Consider the following 20,923-nt stretch of genomic DNA (forward strand, 5'->3'; position numbering starts at 1 on the left):
ACAGTAAGTTTCAAAGCTCTGATAAAAGAGGAGAGATGGGACTTGGAGGACCGTTCCAGGTTTAGAAGATTTGCATTAATTGTAGAATTTCCTGTTATATGAAACAATATCTACAGTTGTAAATAGTTGTTTTCTACAAAGTGCATATGTTATAAATAACTCTACAGTTTTCTACTTTCAAATTGTTTCTGGTGTCAGGTCTATGTCTAAAATACTTTTAAGTACAAGTGAATAAATTGAAATCTGAATCAGTTGGTTCAAGTATTTAAATAGTAATCCTTTAATTTACTTAATTTTTGCTGGACAAAATTTACAATATCTGCATCATATTTCAAATACATTTTAACCTAACATTCTTTAGTTGACAATTTTTGTAGGTTCTAATGCCTTCCAGTGTTTCAAGTCATTATTAGTTAAGATTCTAGCTTATCTCTTGCTTTTTCACTAGGTGGTTTTACGTTAATTTTACTCTTCCTATGTGTTTCAGGTATATGCAGAGCTTTCTTGAACTTTTAGAATATGAAAATAAAAGTCCTGAAGATCCACATGTTTTAGATAAGTAAGTGACTGCTGTTTCAAACAAATAAACTCTGTGGAAACAGTATAATGATCTTCTGTCGTAATGTAGATGAAATCAGAATTTTAGTTCACAAAGTTTGCTGTTGTTTCATGAAAACTTTTTTTTATTAGAACAAATAACTATGTTGAAAAAGACTTTTAGTTTCTTAATAATGCTGTATTGTATATACTAATGAACTGATCAGGTATCTGTTTGTTATTTCCAGCCTGCTATAGTTTAAGGTGAAGGCGAAATGTTAAGTTGTAACCTCCTCTTAATAAAAAAAAGAGAAAAATGCTGCCATTGTTTCTAAAGGAAATGCACTGTATATTCAGCCGGATGCATCTTGGAAGTCATCTTCTGCAATTGCTTGTACAGCTAAATTGGCAAAGTGACTTTAAGAGAGAGGGAGAGTGTATTTCCTGTGATAAATTAGATTACACCATCAGTCCCATAAGAAATGGATTTGTGTCTTTGAAAAGCAGTGGAAAATATTGGTTTTATTTTGTGGAGATGATGAGAGTATTAGCTTTGGGGCTCTGAACAAGTGCAGAATCTGGGCTGGATTTAGGTTTGATGAGGCCCTAAGCTACTGAAGGTAATGAGGCCCTTTATATGTCCAGCTGTCCTTTGTCAACAACAAATTGTCACTGTTTTTTGTGTTGAATATATGCTATATGGTGATTTATGGACCTAATAGGTATCTAAAGCCATTTGCACATATTGCCGTGCAACCAGTCCATGCAGAATGTAGGCACACTATATAGAAATGAGCAAACCAGTGCTATTTCAGGGAGCAGGCTAGCAGACGAGGCCCATTGTTTACATCATACGAGACTACACAACACAAAACACTGTTGCTGTATGTAGGTTTTATTTTATTTGTTTTTTATCTTACATTTTGGAAATGTACATCCAGATTTTTTTTCCTTTAATTTTTTTGGGGGGCCCCCAAGAGAGTGAGGCACTAGGCTATAGCTTGTTTAGCTTATATGTAAATCTGGCACTGTGCAGAATCCATATTTCAGAGTATATATAGTTCACAAATAATTTTTTTTTCTTCTGTGTCATCTAACATCAGATATGATGAACTTCAAAGTCATCCCTGTCATTTATTTGGACAGGTATGGTTCACAAAATAACCAAAAGGTCAAGGTAAACAATAAGGTTATGTTTAGAGACAGTGTGACACCCAGGCGGATCATATGCGGACATGTAGGAATAAAATGGCACAAATTCGTATTGATGATACTTGAAGTTGAAATGGAGTCCTGAAAATAAACCCATTTTTTCCTCTACTAAAAGAGAGTGTTTTTCATAGCCCTTCTTAGAAGGTAGTCTATATAATACAGAGCAAAAATCAAGAAAGCAAACTTTATTTCTTTATATTGTATCTTTATTTGCCACTTCTCTACATGTTAGAGGAGTAGGATGCCGTTTAATACTTAGATCTCATGAACAAAAAAAGGAATTCTTTTTTCATTTGAAGCAGCGAAGTAGAGAAATGGACTTCTCCTGTCCTTAACTCTCAGGTCCTCATAGAATCAGCAGGATCTAATCTAGCTGAAGCTTTTAAGCATTAAATAATTTTCAAGAAGGAGTGCTTGTCCAATCAGCAAGCCAGGTGAGTAGGTTAAAACCCTCCTTGTGCAATTTGAGGGTTTTGAGGTTTGGGATTAGGTTGTTACTGTTCAGATTTCTCAGTTATTATTTTTAGAGTAATGGATCATTTGAAAACTGCATGAGGAATTTGCGGAGGTACTTAAGCATTGCTGATTAGACACGAAAATGGCAAGTAAGATACCTTTTAAAAAGGAGCACTCTTTCACAATCAGAAATGTATCTTAGAAAAGTACCTGCAAGGAAAATGGACATGATTTATTACTTGATAGGAAAGGTTATATTTACATCATGGCAGCTCTCTAGACTAGCAAAACTTCCCGATACAAGCAAAATGGGGGAAACTGGTAAAAATGTGTGGGGAATTTGCATAGTTAATGGAGGTAACTTAGATAATAGACTCAAGCATATTCCAACCCCCCTTGCCAAATATTTAGTATTGTCACTAGAATATTCAAACTTGTACAGTGGTGCCCCGCAAGACGAATGCCCCGCAAGACGGAAAACTCGCTAGACGAAAGAGTTTTCCGTTTTGGAGGTGCTTCGCAAAACGAATTTCCTATGGGCTTGCTTCGCAAGACAACAATGTCTTGCGAGTTCCTGCTGGTTTCCCCCCCCCTTTTCTAAGCCGCTAAGCCGCTTATCAGCTGATCCAATCAGCAGATAAGATGCTAAAAGCCACTAATAGCGCTAATCTGCTAATCCTTCAATGGGCTTGCTTCGCAAGACGAAAAAACCGCTAGACGAAGAGAATCACAGAACGGATTTTTTTTGTCTTGCGAGGCACCACTGTAATTATTGGAAATGAGGGTAGCACTGCCAAGTTGGACCTGCAAAAGGAAACCATTCTGCTTCACTTGGGAGGCTAGATTTCAGGTATTCTTGCTGAGAAGACCTATGAATTTAAGCAGATTTGTACAGATTTGGATTTTTTGCACCTTCCTGTTTTTCCTTGGTAACAGGAAGAGGAAAGAAATACATAGCACACAATCTGCCCCACTTTCAAGTGTGGTTCCTGTTGAAAAGAAAAAGGCTGAGATTCTAATGCTGCTTGCTTAGCCAAGGACTGGATTGTGTGGCACAAGCAATGAATCTTGTGTTTATTATTACTGTCTTGGGTATTTGAGAGTACAGTGGTACCTTGGGTTAAGTACTTAATTCATTCCAGAGGTCCGTACTTAACCTGAAACTGTTCTTAACCTGAAGCACCACTTTAGCTAATGGGGCCTCCTGCTGCTGCCGTGCCGCCGGAGCACGATTTCTGTTCTCATCCTGAAGCAAAGTTCTTAACCTGAAGCACTATTTCTGGGTTAGCGGAGTCTGTAACCTGAAGCGTATCTAACCTGAAGCGTATGTAACCCGAGGTACCACTGTATAGTAAAATGTGATTCCTATTTAATACTCCCTACTTTTTTATCATTATGTGCTCATTAATTCCTCTTGTCCCCCTTCACCATAATTATGGATTAGATGAACAGCCAAACCTTCAGTAGTTTTATAATCTGTGCCGTACAACTTCTAACAGTACCAGTACTAAATGAATGTTGGGGTGTGTACAGCCATAGATAGTTTTAGATGTGAGTCCACTATGGTAGTGTGTGTACCACATGTTGGCTAGATGTTTACTCTTCTGCCCTGGATTAGTTTTGGATGAAACTTGTTTTCTAGTTTGTAACACAAGTTGGATTTGTGCAATGCTAATTGACACTTCTTTCAGTCCGGAAGACATTTTCCAATGTCCTTGGAGCAGGGCTATGCACAGTGCTGGTTGGCTGGCTCATGGATCCAACCCTTGTCACCTGAGTATTATTTTGAAATGTAAAACAGCTGTTTGAACAGTGTGAATTTTACACTTCATAAGTGCAAAAAGTGGGAAACGAAAGTTTGACTCTATAAACATGGAAAGCACTTAAGAAAGAAACTAAAGCAGACAGCCCACCTGATTCAACTGGGGGGGGGGAGTGGGGGGTTATGAAGATGAAAAGGCAATCAGCACTGGATTCACAAGCTATGTATTTGACCTTTAAGGTGCTGGTGGGAGGAAGAAATAAATAAAACTTGCACCTGCTGCTGTTTATAGGTATATTTGTATGGAACCTTAAGTAGTAATAGCAGTTAAATATGCTTGTATGCACATTAACTTTTAAAAAATTGAACATTTTTATGGTACTTGGAAACAGCATGTTTCTGTTTTCAGATCCCTTCTTCTTGAAAGAGTTCCATGCTAGTTTTTACTAATTGATCACCTGCTATCTTTATATAGACAGCCTAATGTTCTATGTATTTCCTCCCTAAATGAGCTATGTGTGTTCTACTGTGATCAATTTAATATGCAAAATAGTGTCCTTCTGTTCTTTTTTATGTAACCTATAAAAAGCTTGGCTTAGTATTATACTCTCTCCTTTTGTTATTCTATTTTTTATGCATTTATCATGTTAAGTAAATAGTTGTGTTGTCAATTATAAAAGTGGAAGAAAATGTGAATTTCTGATGCTTCAGATATCAACTGGTGTTTTGTTTTCAGCTGTTTATGTTCAGCTAGTTACAGCTCAACAATTGCTTTAGGGTTGTAGATAAACAGTAGTTAATGTTTATCCAGTATATTTAGTCTTTCATCTGCTTTTATGGCACAAATAAGTGTTATTTATTTGACAGTCACCATCTATTTAGGAATCAAATGTAGAGCTTCAAAAGCCCAGTGCAAAATCCTAACACTGCCTAGTATCCCTTACTGCAGGCCTCTCATTTTTGCCTGTTATTTGTATACCGCCTTCCATTTTCAAAGCTAACTATATTGTCTGCACTAGTATTTTCACTAGTCATGGTTAAAGCCAAACCACAGTTTGTTGTCGTGTTTAGAAGTACAGTGGTGCCTCGCAAGACGAAAAGAATCCGTTCTGTGATTCTCTTCGTCTAGCGGTTTTTTCGTCTTGCGAAGCAAGCCCATTGAAGGATTAGCGGATTACCGCTATTAGCGCTATTAGCGGCTTATCTGCTGATCGGATCAGCTGATAAGCTGCTTAGCGGCTTAGAAAGGGGGGGGGAAACCAGCAGGAACTCGCAAGACATTGTTGTCTTGCGAAGCAAGCCTATAGGAAATTCGTTTTGCGAAGCACCTCCAAAACGGAAAACTCTTTCGTCTAGCGAGTTTTCCGTCTTGCGAGGCATTCGTCTTGCGGGGCACCACTGTAGATGGTTTGAGCTAATGGTGATTAGCAAGCATTAGTGGGGCAGAAAGATTGCTAGCCATGGTTAGCTCCAAAAATGAAAGGTAGATTTATGAGGTGTGAGAGATCAGCAATGTAATTAGAGCGAGAGTGTATGACTATTCCAAGCCGCTAAGTAGCATTTATGACCAACCAGGGATTTGAATCCACCCTGACCAGGACCACTCTAGTTCCATACCCACTGCACAGCACTGCAGAGTGTGATGCACTTGTGGGGCCCAGCCTACTAGTGTAAGAGTGGTTGGTATAGAATATCAGGCAGAATTACTTCTGCAACAAACCCAAACTTGATGGCCTCCAATAGTTTCAAGAAAATGAAGAGGGCCCCCCCAACTATAATGATGTTAAGAGAAATTCATGCTTCATTTGTCCCTTGCTCTTAAACATAACCATCATAACTTTATTGTAATTGATGCTGCCAAATTTGGAAACAGTCAAACTTCAGCAGCTGCTCTTTTGGAGTCCTTCTGGATCTGGGAGGTTTAATCAGATTACATGTTTTGAAGCATCTCTCTCCCATTTTTCCAGCTCCTTACACAAAGTGAAGAATGTTGGTGGTGCAACTATGAGGCATGAATAGCTATTTTATTTTGTTTTGACTTGCATGAGCAAAACATTTAGCAGCGGCACAATTTAAAATATGCACATGTGGCTCTAAACAGGTCTTGATGAACAGATTGGCTTTATTGGAATACAGAATACTTTCTGGCATGTTATCTGCAGTGTGATGTACTAAGGTATATTGTGGTAGAGGTTCTGGGTAGTGATTGGATGAACTGTTCTAATGCTGTAGAGGGGCGGGGCAGATGAAAAGTCTGTCTGCAGAAGGGCTTAAGAAAGAAGTAGGTAAAGGGGAATGAGAAGGCCTTAAAACCCAGAAAAGCATAGGGGCCTAATGCAGGTTGGAACAGGGAATAGTTCAAAAGAATATGAATGCAAGAGATGATCTTTAAAAAGGGCAGATTGGAAGGAAAGTGGACGGGAGATTGAGGCCATGAGTTGCAGAGGTGAGGAAGGCAGATGTTCAAATGATGATATGAAATAGCCAATCTAATATTCATCTGCAGCCAAATATTTTAGTACAATGTGGTGGTACTGAAAGTTTTGTGTTCTGAATGAATTTTAATGGTGTCATCTAAGATGCAGATTTTGTAGTTAACTGCCACATCTTGTTTCTGATTTCTCTCCAGCTTTTTAGATGTCTTAATTAAAGTCAGGAACAGACACAATGATGTTGTTCCTACCATGGCCCAAGGAGTGATTGAATACAAAGAAAAATATGGCTTTGACCCTTTTGTCAGCAGTAACATCCAGTATTTCCTAGATAGGTTCTACACCAACCGCATCTCGTTCCGCATGCTGATTAACCAGCACAGTAAGTATCTGCTGACCATTTAATCAAAAGTTGGTCTTCCTCCCACCCCTTCCTTCATCCTCACAATAGTTCTGTGAAATAGTTTAGGTTGAGAGAATGGGACTGGGGCAAACTCAACCAATGAGCTTTGTGACTGTGGGGATTTTAACCTAGATCTCCAAGGTCCGAGCTCATGTCTCTTAACTCAAGGGCAGCTAACTCCCATCACCCTTAACCATTGGATATTCTGGTTAAAGCTAATGGGAGACCAACAACATCTGGAGGGCCAATGTTAGTTCCTCTTTCTCTAACTACTACGCCACTCTGTCTACTGTAAGGTAAACATTAGGCTAGCAAATAGACTTAAGAAGTTTACACAATTTATGTCATTCACCGTGTTGTGTGCAGCATTTCATGCTCTTCTGCCATTCGAGCTGCTTAAGTTTTTAAAAGGATCTGGGTATGAAGGAGCTCAGATATAAGTGGGGGATGAGAGAAAGAACTGGGGTTTTATTTGGCATAAGGAGAAAGACAGTGTTGGAGCAAGGGAAAAAGAAACATCCTGTCTCAAGCAGGCTTTTCTTGAATATTTTGTTATTAGCTTCTTGACACTGGGGTGGGGTGAGGGAGTCTGGAAAACAGTTTCCTCAGAAAATAACTGAGGTTATGGATTAAAAAAAAATGATACAAAGCAGGTTTCTGCATCCGTTATCTGGTGAAGTCAGAAAGGGACACTAAATGGATGTCTGTGCTTGCTTTGGCATGAAATAGTATTGCAGCCTGTGCATCAGTCAGAGAGCAGTGCCATGCAGGGTGTCTCCAAGAGCTGAGTGCCAAGTCAGTTCTCAGCAGGCTGTGAAAAAAACAAAGAAACCATGAGTTGCATCTGACTGCCTATCAGTTAAGGAAATCTAGCCTTCGTTGTTTTGTCAGTGTGACTATGCTAACTCCCACCCACAGTCTAGTTAGCAAACGCACAGAAGGAACAATTTTTTTGCAGCTATAGAAGTAGCATTTGCTTAATATCAGTCTGTTCAAATGCATTATGGACTTGACCTCAACTGCTGAAGTTATTCTGTGCAAATCATTCCCCTTATCAGTATTGCTGCGGTGATTGCAAATAGCTTTTGTTTGCTGATGTTTGAACAGCTGTAAATGTTTCCAATCAATTGACCCTGCTTTTGCCAACCTGGCACCCTCCTGCTGTTTGGGACTGCAGCTCCCATCAGCACCAGCCAGCACTATCCCACTTAGTGCTGAGCCTGTTCCTTTGCTTTCAAATGGAAAGCAAGAAGGTTAAATGCAGAGGAAGGACTCGCAGAAAGTTATGACTAGCCTTGATCTGAAATGCATACAGCTAGCTGGAACAGGCCCTAGAGCCATGTGGCAGCAAATGGCAGCCAGAAATTAGTGAGACATAGGGCTAGTGAAGAGTGACAGGTCCTATTGCAGCAGGCCTGGTAAGAGTTGTGCATTTGGGAGCTAGATTAATATTTTTTATATCCTCCCGTAAATGCTGAATTGCGCAAAGCTTCCAAATACTAAAATAATTATGAGTCTGATGGAGGCAGACCATCACATAGAGAGTAGTGATTTTCTTGTAATAATATACAAGAAAACTTTAAAGCACATGTTGCCATTCCAGATTGTATATTTTGTTGTATTCTTAAATACATTGCAGTTCACATTCAGTTTACTGAATAATGTTCAGATAATTCCTTTACCCTTTGTCTCTCTTTGGCTGTGCATAGCTTATAGCACAAGGCTATACATGAGTCCAATGGGGGTTATTCTCAGATAAGTGGATATAGGACTGCAGTCGTTGGCTGCTAGCAATGTTAAGCAAGATGTTCCCAAAATAATTATTGCTAGAACTTTCTCCGCTTCCAAGACTGGGATTGCAGCAACTGTCAGTATTTTCTAGAGTTGAGCCAAGTGAAGGACCCAAGTTTTGTGAATGCTTTTACACCCTTCTTCCATTTTTGTTCATGCAGTGGGGACAAGGTGATAATCTCTGTTGACCCAGAAACCAGTTCAATTTGTTATGTTTTGCTACACTGTGTGGCAGTAATAAAATAAAATTTAAAAATGTAAGTTACACATTTATTTTAAATTAAATTAAATTAAATAATTAAATAAATGACTGCTTATCGGTATGAAAGAAAAGGGAACCAGGAAACATGGCCATATGCACATCTTGCCTATCTATGTTAGGTGGTGATGGGTTTTTTATATCCATCTCACACCCATCAAAAGCAAACTTTTGCAATCAAAATGCAGCACAGCAGTAGTATTTGTTGCCTTTTGAAAGGCTTTAAGAAGTGTTACTCGCCATTAGATTCCATTACCCTTTAACTGTTTACAAAATATTATTTCAATTAATATCTACCTTTCCTCTCATTTTAGCACTACTTTTTGGTGGGGTCACTAATCCTGCTCATCCCAAACATATTGGAAGTATTGATCCTACGTGTAATGTAGCTGATGTAGTGGATGGTAAGAGTAAACACAAGTTGTTTTTGGAACTTTGATTGCAAGGTGTATGTGTAATGCCTTGAACCATTTCTAATGGTAAATCCCTCATCTATCAGTCAGTAGCCTCTCCTTTTCCTTGTAAGCTTTATATATGCACTGATGCCACCCATGGTTAAGGGTAATCAGCTTCTCCCAAAGCAAGATATGCAAACTCACGTAAAATTCTGTTTAATTTGGGGGTCCCATTCAGTGGTGATGCAGGTGTAACACTAAATCATGGTTAAAACTAACAAGCAAAGGGAAAGAATTGGTTCCAGAAAGGGAGGGAGCATGAAATTCAAGAAGGAGACGTGTTATTTATTTATGTTAAAAAACATAAATCAAATACAGTGGTGCCCCGCAAGACGAATGCCTCGCAAGACGGAAAACCCGCTAGACGAAAGGGTTTTCCGTTTTGGAGGTGCTTCGCAAAACAAATTTCCTATGGGCTTGCTTCGCAAGACGAAAATGTAGCTGATGACGAAAATGTCTTGCGAGTTCCTGCGGGGTTTTTTCCCTCCCCCCCCCTTTTCCCAAGCCGCTAAGCCGCTTATCAGCTGATCCTAAGCCGCTAAGCCGCTTAACAGCTGATCCGCTAAGCCGCTTAACAGCTGATCCGCTAAGCCGCTAATCAGCTGATCCGCTAAGCCGCTAATAGCGCTAATCCGCTAAGCTGCTAATGGGCTTGCTTAGCAAGACGAAAAAACCGCAAGATGAAGAGACTCGCGGAACAGATTCTTTTCGTCTTGCGAGGCACCACTGTAAATAGCACAGACCCATTGGTATTGAAGAGAGCTGGTTCTGTAGTGTATTGATATTTCTTGTCACTAGATGGAGGTATAGCATAGTTAAGTTACCGAAAATATATCTTCAAGACATTTCTGAAGTAACTTCAATTTTCTATTTATATTTTGTTCCAATGCGATATATTTATGGGAGCCAAGAAACCCAATTATTTGCAGTTTTATTATTATCATTCACTGTGCGCTGGAAACAAGCTGGGTATGCATTTGCTTGCTCAAATAGGTTTGTCAACTTTGAAGCTGTACTTGAAATGCTTAATATCATATAACTCTCTTTCTCAAATCATCTCCCTAAATTCCACTTCCGGATAGTGAAAGATGCCAATTACATTTTTGTGCACAGTCTCTAAAATTGTTAACAATTCCTGGAGTAGGTTTTTAAAAAAATAAATAGATGGCATGGTTAACCATTACTTTTTGGGAATGGGTGAAAGATCTGAATTTGAAAATACTTCCTTAAATCTAGGAAATACATTACATGCTTTGCTTTATACATGCATGCCTTCTATGTAGAACTGGCAAAACATATGAAAATAATATTTATTGTAGTTTTAAAACAAAGACTTAAAGCTACAGAGCAAAAGTAGAGCCTCACTTCTGGTAGGGAATAGTTCATGTTGCTGTTCACTTATCCTTGGGTAAATAAAGTGGAATGAATGTGTTTTTAAAAAATGTGTGGTTAAGGTGAATGGGGCATGTATTTTTCCTCTCATGGAGCCAATAGTAGCTTTGGGGGCAGAATTTTGATCTGAGAAATAACACAGAGGGAGGATGTATAACTCCCCATTCTTCATTCCTGCTTCTCCATTTAAGTTAGAAGCCTGTTTTTACGTCAGAGGATCTGATTACTTATATGTAGTTTGGTCCTCACAGGACCAAAATAAGAAATCTAAAAAATAAGAAAAAATTATAGCTTCTTGAGGTACAGTATATTGACATTTCTGCATAATTCTATAAGTTTTTGTTTTCTTCACTCATAGATGCCTTTGCAACAGCTAAGATGTTGTGTGAACAGTATTATCTGGTATCACCCGAGTTGGAAATTGAAGAATTCAACGGTAATACTGAAGTTCATTGCTTTTTAGCATTCTTATAACTATCTGGGCTTTGTGTGTTCTAAGGATCTTTTATTTTATTTTATAAAATTTAATCACAACATTCATTTTGACTTAAGAACTGTGCCAAAGTTATGGGTATAGCATAAGCAAGGGAAAGTTGGAAAGAAACTCTGTATTCTGTTTTCCAACTTTTTTTTGGCCACTTTTTTTTAAGTAGCTAGTAAGACTGCAGCAGGTGGATTTTTAAAAATACATCTCAGAGTTTAAGATCCAAAGAGGTTTTAGACAGTTAGAGGATTGAACATGCCCAAATGAATGTTTTGCTTTTTGGTGACAAATCCCTCTACCATATTACAAACTGCTTTCCAAGCTCCCCCCCCCCATTAAAATATGGTTTACCATGCCACATGGAAGCTTCAGTTCAGGAAACACAAGTGTAAAGCTCTCTTGCATTTGTGGATTTTGTTATCTGCAGCTTTATATTCTGGTAATTGAGTCTACAGTCATGGTGACACATGATCTTCTTAAACCACAAAATGTAATTAACTAACTATGATGACACCACAGTTATTTTAAACATGGAAAATCTGAGCTAAGTGTGCTAGTGAAGGCTATTGCATAGGGCAGCATTCTCGGTTTGTTCATACTAGAATTCTTGAAGGTGCTCTGTCTTGACTACCAACTCTGCACTGGCTTGACATATTTGGTGTTTCATATTTCTAGGAATCAGAAAGGTAAAAAAAGAAAGAATCAGAAAAATAAAAAAGTATAATATCTTATACTAGAAAATGGTAATTAAAAGACATCATAAATTGAATTTTCCGTTATATAAATGGTTTCTGTTTTCTAGCTAAAGCACCGGGCAAGCCTATTCAAGTAGTCTATGTACCCTCACATCTATTTCACATGCTTTTTGAATTGTTCAAGGTAAGTAGAATTGTCTCATGGGAAGGAGGCTAATTTTGCTTGCCTCCTCTTTGAGTGCACTGGAAAAAATACTGAGACCAAGCATAGTCTTAAATATTGATGCATCTGCCCATTTTTGTGTGAAATGTTACCTATGGTCCTCGTGTGCACAAATGGCCTTGATTTAGAAGAATAACATGTCATTCTTCCTTGTACTCTTCCACAGAGTGTTCATGTGTTAGGCAAAATCTGTAATTGAAAAAAAGGGCCTCTCCTTTCATATAGAAGGTGAAGATTTAGAAAGTGAAGGTGTAAATAGGTAAAGTTAGTGATAGAAAACTGACACAGTTCTTTGGTGGCAAGTGTTTTATTCTCCCAAGTAGTCAATTTTTAGGTGACAACTATGGCTACATATGAAACCATAGGGAAGCATATTCTTTATTGTACACTGTTACCTGGGATGAGGCTGTTTTAACAGTTACTGATACTAGCAAACATTGTCGTTACTACCACTTAATACAGATTGTTACTATCTACCGTATTTTTCGTCCCATAGGACGCTCCGTCCCATAGGACGCACCTAGTTTTTTTGGGGGGAAATAAAGGAAAAAAATTTCCCCTGTATTCCCCCCCGCAAAGCTGGTCGGGGAAACCGAACCAGGTCGAGGAACTGCGGGATGGTGGCGCGGCGCCTCCCTGCTGTCCCCCGAGCTTGTGGGGCTGGCCCATGTCTGCCCGGCGCGAGGGGCGCTCTGCTTCAGGGCGCCCCGCCCGCCGGGTGGCAGGCTGCTATCCGCAGCGTGGGGTGCCTAGGCTGCGGATGTGTTCCCGAAGCCCCGGGTACTCTGCTTTCAGCGTGCCCGGTGCTCCGGGAAGCAGGCTGCTATCCGCAGCCTAGACAGCCCTGCGGGAACTCCCGCAGGGCTGCCTAGGCTGCTGATGTCTTCCTGAAGCCTGGAGAGCGAGATGGGTCGGTGCGCACCGACCCCTCTCGCTCTCCAAACTTCAGCGAAAGCCTGCATTCGCCCCATAGGACGCACCCAGATTTCCCCTTCATTTTTGGAGGGGAAAAAGTGCGTCCTATAGGGCGAAAAATACGGTATATTTTACATTAATCAACTGAGCTCAAATGAACATATCCAATAAAAGAACACACTTTGAAGCCATTGCAGGGCTCTGTGAGTCCACTGATATGCAGCGTAGGTTTTGCCATTCAGTGTAGTGTTGGGGCAGCTTGCTTTGTATGCTGGTGATCCTTTGCCCACAAGAAGCTTTACTATAACACAATTTCTCAACTTCTTTGTTAAATGTTACTTTTTTATTAATCCTATGTGTAAATTTTATGTGAATTTAGTCATATTTTTAAATAAAGAAATTTAAAAGTGGTGCTCATAGGTTTGTACATCTTCTAATATTGTTGCTTAATGCTTATTAAAAGCTTCAGAAATGTTAACAATAATTTTATTGTTTATACCCTGCCCATCTGGCTGGGTTTCCCCAGCCACTCGGGGCAGCTTCCAGCAAAATACAAAAAACAACAAAATGTCAGACATAAAAAACTTCCCTTCAGATGTTTTCTAAAAGTTGTGCAATTCTTTATTTCCCTGACATCTGATGGGAGGGTGCCACTGCTGAGAAGGCCCTGTGCCTGGTTAACACTTCTTTTTCTTTTTCAGAACTCAATGCGAGCCACAGTAGAGTTATATGAGGGTAAAAGCGAAGGCTTTCCACCAGTTAAAACCTTAGTCACTTTGGGTAAAGAAGATCTATCAATAAAGGTACAAATTTGCTAAACAATTTTTGCTGTAACATCTGGGGGAAAAACAGCTTTATGCACTGCTTTTTTCCCTAAAAATATATATATTTAGGGGTACTCTCATTTTCCTACTCACATTGAAATACTGCTCCTCAATGAGGCCCAACTTAGATTTACAAAATGTTTAAGGGTATGCATACTCCTGTGTCCCGCCCCAGGAAAAAAGCACTGGTTTTATGTGGTAATGGGATAAGAGCTGTGTGTTTGACAACTACTTTGTCAGAGGCCTAGTTTACAAAGAGGGAGAGAACTTCAAAGATTATTATGACTCTAGTTGCAGATAGTTATTAAGTAGGCTACAGAGAGGTGGTGTGTTTTTTTTCTCTCTCTTGGAAAGGAATCCATCCTCTCCACTCCAGTCCTTCTGACTAGAAGTTTAGAGTAACTTTCACATTTCCTTATAGTGTTTAGCTACTCTGTGAATTGAGCAGGCACCTCTTGCATGGGCCATATCATTCATTCCTACTCTGTGCTTTCAACTCTGTAGTCAGGAGACTACAGAGGAAATTTAAGGAAACTTAATTTTGGTGTAGTTTAAAGCAAGGAGGAGCTAACCTTTTAGATTTGAGTAGTAGATAGGTAGCCGTGTTGGTCTGCCATAGTCAAAATAAAAAAATTCCTTCCAGTAGCACCTTAAAGACCAACTAAGTTAGTTCTTGGTATGTGTGTATCTGAAGAAGTGTGCATGCACACGAAAGCTCATACCAAGAACTAACTTAGTTGGTCTTTAAGGTGCTACTGGAAGGAATTTTTTTATTTTGACTTTTAGATTTGGAACAGCTGATCCTGAATTCACTTTGAGCCCTAGGGCTCTATTCTGTACATCTGATGTCAGCCCATAATTTACATGGTGAATGCTGCTTGTGGACAGACAAAGATACCTTTGGTATTTATGCAAGTGTTAAGTAACTACTTCTCTATTATTAATAGTATAAACTGTGTCATTGGAGGGCATTTTGTCCTAATGAAACTTTGATTTTCTTCTGTAGATAAGTGATAAAGGTGGTGGTGTGCCACTGAGAAAAATAGATCGCCTATTTAACTATATGTATTCAACTGCCCCCAGGCCTAGTTTGGAGCCATCAAGAGCTGTACCTTTGGTAAGTTCTATCCTGTAGGCTAATGATTCCCAGAAAATATTTCTCATAGCTTTATGTTATTTTTGCCTTTTCCTGACACAAACTTTGTCTGAAAAACATAGGAGACAACACAAGTTATTGTTTGATTGTCAACTGATGCAGTATATCTGTAGTAGATCCTAGATGAAATAATAATGATGGTCAACTAAAAACAGCTCCATCTATGAAGTGCAGAATATTTATGATTTCTTTTGATGCATTATGTGATTCTATACACTGTATACTAGATGTTTCCTATGATAGCTGAATACATTTATAGTGGGATGGCTTTCTCTCAAACTTCAGTTTGTTATTTACAGATTCTGCATATTTTAAAACAATAAAAAGTTGATATTTAACTTGCTGTCCTCTGTTAGTTTAAATTCTGATATGAAACATAATCAGGGTGGAACAGCTTAGCACAAATGAAGAAATGTGCAGGCTCCCAGAAGGAAAATCACAGCCACTTTACTCCTGTTGTTCTGCTACTGTTCTGCACTGACATAAGTTATAGCTTGTTGCCCTGACACTGCCCAGACAAACCATGAACTGTAATCAAAGCTTGTCCTATGGTTTACTTCTTGTGGCCTGGTTGGAAGAGAAATATTCTCAGACATGATGGGCTTGGTAAAAAAGAAAAGCTAAGAGAGTCAAATCTTTCCAGAATGCATCAGGATTATTTATTTAGCTGCTTGTTTTACCATATCACAAGGTTGGAAAGACTCCTCAGGATTTTGTTTCAATATTTGGTTTAATAAAGTAAAGTTCTTATGGATGAGGAATGCCTTTTTGCTGTATTTTTGTATTGTATTTTAATATTTATTGATTGAATGACTTTTATTAATTACTTGTTGTTGTGTTCATATCTTTCTTTTATTGTGTTAGATATTCGATAAAGTCCTAGCCTTAACCTAACTTTTTTAGAATAACAAAATCCCATGAAGCTTTACAATGACTTTGGGTCAGTCACTCTTTTGTAGTGAAGCAAATCTCTCAGAATTGTTTCAAGAATAAAATGGGTGGGGGCAGAGGGAGAGAGAATCTTACATGGCACCTGAACTCCTTAGAGAACAGAAGGGTGGTATTCAGCTAAGTTTTAGTCAGAGTAGACCTAACTTAATCATGTTCATTAATTTCAGTTTTTATACTCAGAGTTAAATTTAGCTGAATACTAATACAATGTAATAAAGGTAAATAAAATGAAACTTTTAAAATTACAATATTTAAACAATTGTAGTATTATGTTGGAAACCTAAATTGATAGGGTTTCACTCTTAGGTACTGGAATGAAGACAGAGCCATATTAAAGGATTGATTCCTGTCAGTTTAGTGTGCAATTACATGGCATGGATTTGGGGTCATATCAAAAAAGTTTTATTCATCAGCTCTGACTTCAAGCATAGAGTTGGAAGATGGCTCTAATGAATGAGCTGAGGGTGTGAGGGAGAATCTCTGTGATATACTGCACACTTTTAGGTCATGAGGTAGTCATGTCCCAGTTGCCTTGTGGACCATACTATGAGAAAAGAATCCTTTGAAAATAATTGCTTCAGTTCCTTTGCAAGTAGACTATATGGTAGCTATTTTTTGTTGATTTGAAAGGCATTGTGTTCTATCAAACATACTTGGAGCACAGTTAGGATGTTATATATCTAGAAATACTTTTTCTGTTGACAAAATTGCAAGTCTTATTTTCTCTACAACTTTCTTCTTTCTTTCATTGCTTCATGCTATCAACAATAATTGATCTAGTAGAGTAGACTGACCAAAGAATGCGGTTCCAACTCTTGCTTTTTTCGCATCTCCTATGTGTAGAGACTGCTGTGAATAACAATCTCAAGTAATAAACTACCATCAGAATCTCAGTACCACTGAGCAGTGACTGGGATATTGCAGCACTAACTGCCACTGTAGAGATTCATGAAAGACTATCAACTTGCCTGGGTGGCTTATAGATCACTGTCAGTTCCGCTAATGTAACTGCATCCTTGGGAGCAAGACAAAATCCACATCCTCCTAAAGTCTCTGCAATCAGATTTGCTGTTCATTAGTGCATGTTGTCAAAATGGCTTTGTACTATTGTGATTTTTCACTGTTTCTCAAATTCAAAAAAAATTTCTTTGACCTGAAAGCTTACTGATGTTCAAGCAATCTAAACTTTGAAAGGAAAAAAAAAATGGCATTATAATATATATTTATTTACTATATTTTTGGTTCACTTTCTGTAGAATAGAATCTAAGGAAAATGAGAAATCAAACATGCAGTAAAATAATCATATTTAAAGCCAATACACATTAAAAGTATAACAACCTGGAAATGTGTTCAGAAATCGAAGAAAAATCTTCACCTTCCAGTGAAACATAATGAATGACAAAGAAAGCTGCCCTTTAAATGCTGTTCTGTAGAACAGGAGGCAAATCTTTTGTTCCTTGTGCTATTTTGTTGACAGCATTCAGAGTGGGGTGTCATTCTCAGTTAGTAGAGACCAGAGAGAAGCATTTTAGCAAAGACATTCTGTAAGTATAATTGTTTCATTTTTAAATCTTACATTATCTATTTTTTCTTTAGGCTGGCTATGGTTATGGTCTACCAATCTCTCGTCTTTATGCTAGATACTTTCAAGGAGATCTCAAACTTTACTCAATGGAAGGTGTGGGTACTGATGCTGTAATTTATTTGAAGGTAAATACAATGACTCCTTTAAAGGGAGTGTTATTGGCAAAGCTGTATTTTCTTCTGCTGACCCTAAAAGCTTCATGGCTAACACAGTGCCGGATTTAGGACGGTGTGGATGGTTCTCCCATAAAGGGTGCCGAGCCAAGGGGGCACTAATCATCATCATCATCTTCATCATCAATAAAACCAACCCTATACATGGGTACCTACTCAAAGTTAGGTCCCAGTCAGGGGGGCAATTGAGTTGCATCAACTATGTCATAGTGGACTTGAGAGCATGCACAGAACAGAAAGTTGAGCGCCCCCCTCCCTGCCTTCTGTTTTGTACCTGCTCTCAAGTGCACTAACTTTATGAAAAGTTAAGGGAAGGAGAGGAGAGTGGTGATCAGCAAGCTCTTGTGAGGAAGTCGTTTGTGATTCTGCCACCAGCTGATTGTAGATGGTGCTTTGATAGGCGAGTCTTGGGACAGTGTGTTGCAAGTCGCAATTCAGAAAGCAATATTCAGTAATCAGTAACAACTGTCCAAAAGGAATTATTGTGAAAATAAGAAATATTTGGTGTTGGGGCAAAATTAGTCTTCCCTCAGGGTGCCATGTTACCAAAGTCTGCCCCTGGCTAACTAGGAACTCAGCTGCTGTGCTTCATTCTTTGAGTATGTGTATTAGAAGTCATAAAGAGGGCTTTAGCTTAACATAATTGGCCTTGCATTATTCAACAGTAGGTAAAGCTGTATGTTGCCTTTGATGTCAAAAACCTAAATATTTCTGCACAATTCTTGACCCTTGAAACTAGATATGCAATATCCTTTTCATAGCAAAGTTCATTCATCCTTTGTTTAATTAAACTCTTCTTTATAGTAACTCCAAGGCAGGTAGCAAAATGTTTCTAAATGAAACAGCATCGCCAATTAACAAATATTGGGATATTATATCCTGGATGTAAACTCCAGGTTTGTCCTCCTTGTAAGTCTGTTCCTGAAACTTGATCGTGTTACTTTTTACCCTTTCTTTAGGCTCTTTCCAGTGAATCATTTGAAAGACTTCCAGTTTTCAATAAGTCAGCCTGGCGACATTACAAGACCACCCCAGAAGCTGATGACTGGAGCAACCCTAGCAGTGAACCCAGGGATGCTTCCAAATATAAAGCGAATCGATAACTCACCAGTGTTTTCTACCTGGATGACAACACTTACGTTCAGAAATGAGTCTCTGCTTTGTTCCAAATCCCAAAATCCTCTAATCCACAGTAGTCAATATTTCCCTAGAAAGACCTGTTATGGGACTGAAATAGCAAGAACAGAGGAGATTTTCAAAGACTGACATCATGCATTTTTGGTGTGAATTATTATAAATACTTTGCCAAAACATGCTTGGTTAGTTGAGTCACAAGTGACACAATGGATTGCACTGTGATTGCAGTTAGATTATACAATTGTATAGTTAAAAGGGTACTATTTTTTAAAGGTCGGTTTCTAGTCCTTTGTAAGAATTGGCAAAATTGTTTTGACTCCCTATTTGACAGTAGTGTCTTACACAGCAATATAATGTAACACGCATATTCTACTGTAGTTGAATGTGTGCTTAAACTCACATTGCTGCATTTTTATATGGTACTACATTTAGAAAACAACTATGGGAGCTCTTCTGGTCTTGTCACCAAAACCAGTATACATGCTTAGTTCTTTCAAAAGTTATTGTACTTTAAAGTGATTCTTTCCACAATTCTAAAAGTTCATTTCTTTAGTGTTTACCAAACTTTCATGTAAAGCACTGAAACTTTGCAATAGATATCCTGAGGTGCTTTCTTTTTTAAACACCATAAAGAACAGTAGCATGCTCATCAGTTTTGGGTACCTGAAACAATTCCTACTGACCAGGAAGAGAGAATTAATTTGGAATGTGAGATTCAGCACAACAAATATACTTTGTTGTAGGGAAGCACATCAAGAATCAACCAGTAAACAATTGGGGGTCCAGCTAGATACTAAAAGGAGGTTGGCTTTAAGATATTGGTCGTTTCAAACCCATTTAATAGTAAAACTAAAATAATTTGTAAAAGGATTTCAAAAATGACGTGAAACCTTAGTAGACTAAACATTTGAAACACTGAAATAACTGTCTTTTTTAAAAAAAAAATTCTTCCAAGAAAGGGCATTATGCTGAAACCTGAAGACCTGCTTGAACGAGTCATTGTCCCAACTACTGCATCTGATACTAAGGCTCTAAAGAGAGTAGAAGCATGGGTTCTGGCAACACCTTTTCACAGGAGCAAAGCTAGAGTGAGGAGTGAGGGTATCAGAACACCAAAATACATTCCTCGGTGTCTGTGTATTGTATTTGTATGTGAATTGTTTTGACAGAATATGAAACAGAATTTCTAATTAAATGCAGTTTGGTCTGTAAGGAAGACAAAGAGAAAGTTATGTTGACTTTAAATTTTCAAGTAGCTGGTAAAAGCTTCTATACTATTCTTTATTCAAACACAGTAGAATGCTTAATTGGCAATTAAATCTGAGTACCCCAATTCCAACTGAGACATCTGAAAAGCATTACTCTTAAACTTACTGGGTTTGCATACCTTTGCATCAGTGGCTATTATATGCATGAATTTTAACCATGTTTATGACTGTTTGCAGTGTTTGCACTTATATGTCTTTCTGAGCAATATGTTCAATCTTTAAACTCTGAAAAATACCCTCATACATGAGATCTATGTACATTTTCAGTGACTCAAAATTCAATTAAAGGGAAATCACCTTTAGTATGATTGTCAAACTGATAAAATTACAAAATATAATAACTGCATACAAATATGACCAGCATATAGCTCTCCTAGTTTATTAGTGTGTAAAGACTGCCACTCTTATTTGGAAGTCATATCATGGTACCTTAATCTAACAATAAGGTGGATAGGATTTGCCATCAATAAGATGTTTGTTATTTCTTAGCTTTTAACTTGGGCATGATAGGAATGGAGTAGTCATTAGAAGGTATATTCAGGGGGGGGGGAATCAATTCAGTAATGAGTACAATTAGATTAGAATCAATTATTGCAAAAAAAATCCAAAACACCAAGCAACAACAGTAATAATAATTACCGTAAATTTCGCTCCAAAACACGCACTTTTTTGCTCCGAGAAAGTAAGGGAAAATGCCTGTGCGTGTTAAGGAGCGAATGCACGGATCAGAGCCATGGCTGCCGTCAGTCAGGCAAAGCGGGAGCCACTTACACGCTCTACGAGGCTCTCACTTTGCTTTCTTTAAAGCGACC

The 20,923-nt window shown here is 38.4% G+C and overlaps 1 protein-coding gene and 1 long non-coding RNA gene across 3 annotated transcripts in view; one reads left to right on the forward strand and one right to left on the reverse strand.

The window, feature by feature from the left end:
* PDK3 (pyruvate dehydrogenase kinase 3) overlaps positions 1 to 20,923 on the forward strand; it is a 48,679-nt gene that overhangs the window by 24,033 nt on the left and 3,723 nt on the right. The window contains exons 3-11 of the mRNA XM_081197805.1: positions 488 to 559; positions 6,597 to 6,781; positions 9,167 to 9,256; positions 11,058 to 11,135; positions 11,986 to 12,062; positions 13,718 to 13,819; positions 14,847 to 14,957; positions 17,545 to 17,658; positions 18,666 to 20,751. Of these exons, the coding sequence (XP_081053931.1) occupies positions 488 to 559; positions 6,597 to 6,781; positions 9,167 to 9,256; positions 11,058 to 11,135; positions 11,986 to 12,062; positions 13,718 to 13,819; positions 14,847 to 14,957; positions 17,545 to 17,658; positions 18,666 to 18,809 (973 nt within the window). The 3' untranslated portion in view covers positions 18,810 to 20,751. The remainder of the gene's footprint in view (positions 1 to 487; positions 560 to 6,596; positions 6,782 to 9,166; positions 9,257 to 11,057; positions 11,136 to 11,985; positions 12,063 to 13,717; positions 13,820 to 14,846; positions 14,958 to 17,544; positions 17,659 to 18,665; positions 20,752 to 20,923) is intronic.
* On the reverse strand, positions 6,788 to 17,537 carry LOC308589034. 2 transcript variants are annotated; one of them, XR_014009043.1, is made up of 4 exons: positions 16,916 to 17,537; positions 12,194 to 12,290; positions 11,783 to 11,854; positions 6,788 to 7,613 (listed from the first exon to the last, which is right to left on the reverse strand). It is a non-coding gene; the product is annotated as an uncharacterized lncRNA (long non-coding RNA). The 2 variants fall into 2 exon arrangements; XR_014009044.1 differs by lacking the exon at positions 6,788 to 7,613 and having other exon boundaries at positions 11,148 to 11,854.

The sequence above is a fragment of the Podarcis bocagei genome, assembly GCF_964188305.1.
Source record: "Podarcis bocagei genome assembly, chromosome: 6".
NCBI classification, from domain to species: Eukaryota; Metazoa; Chordata; class Lepidosauria; order Squamata; family Lacertidae; genus Podarcis; species Podarcis bocagei.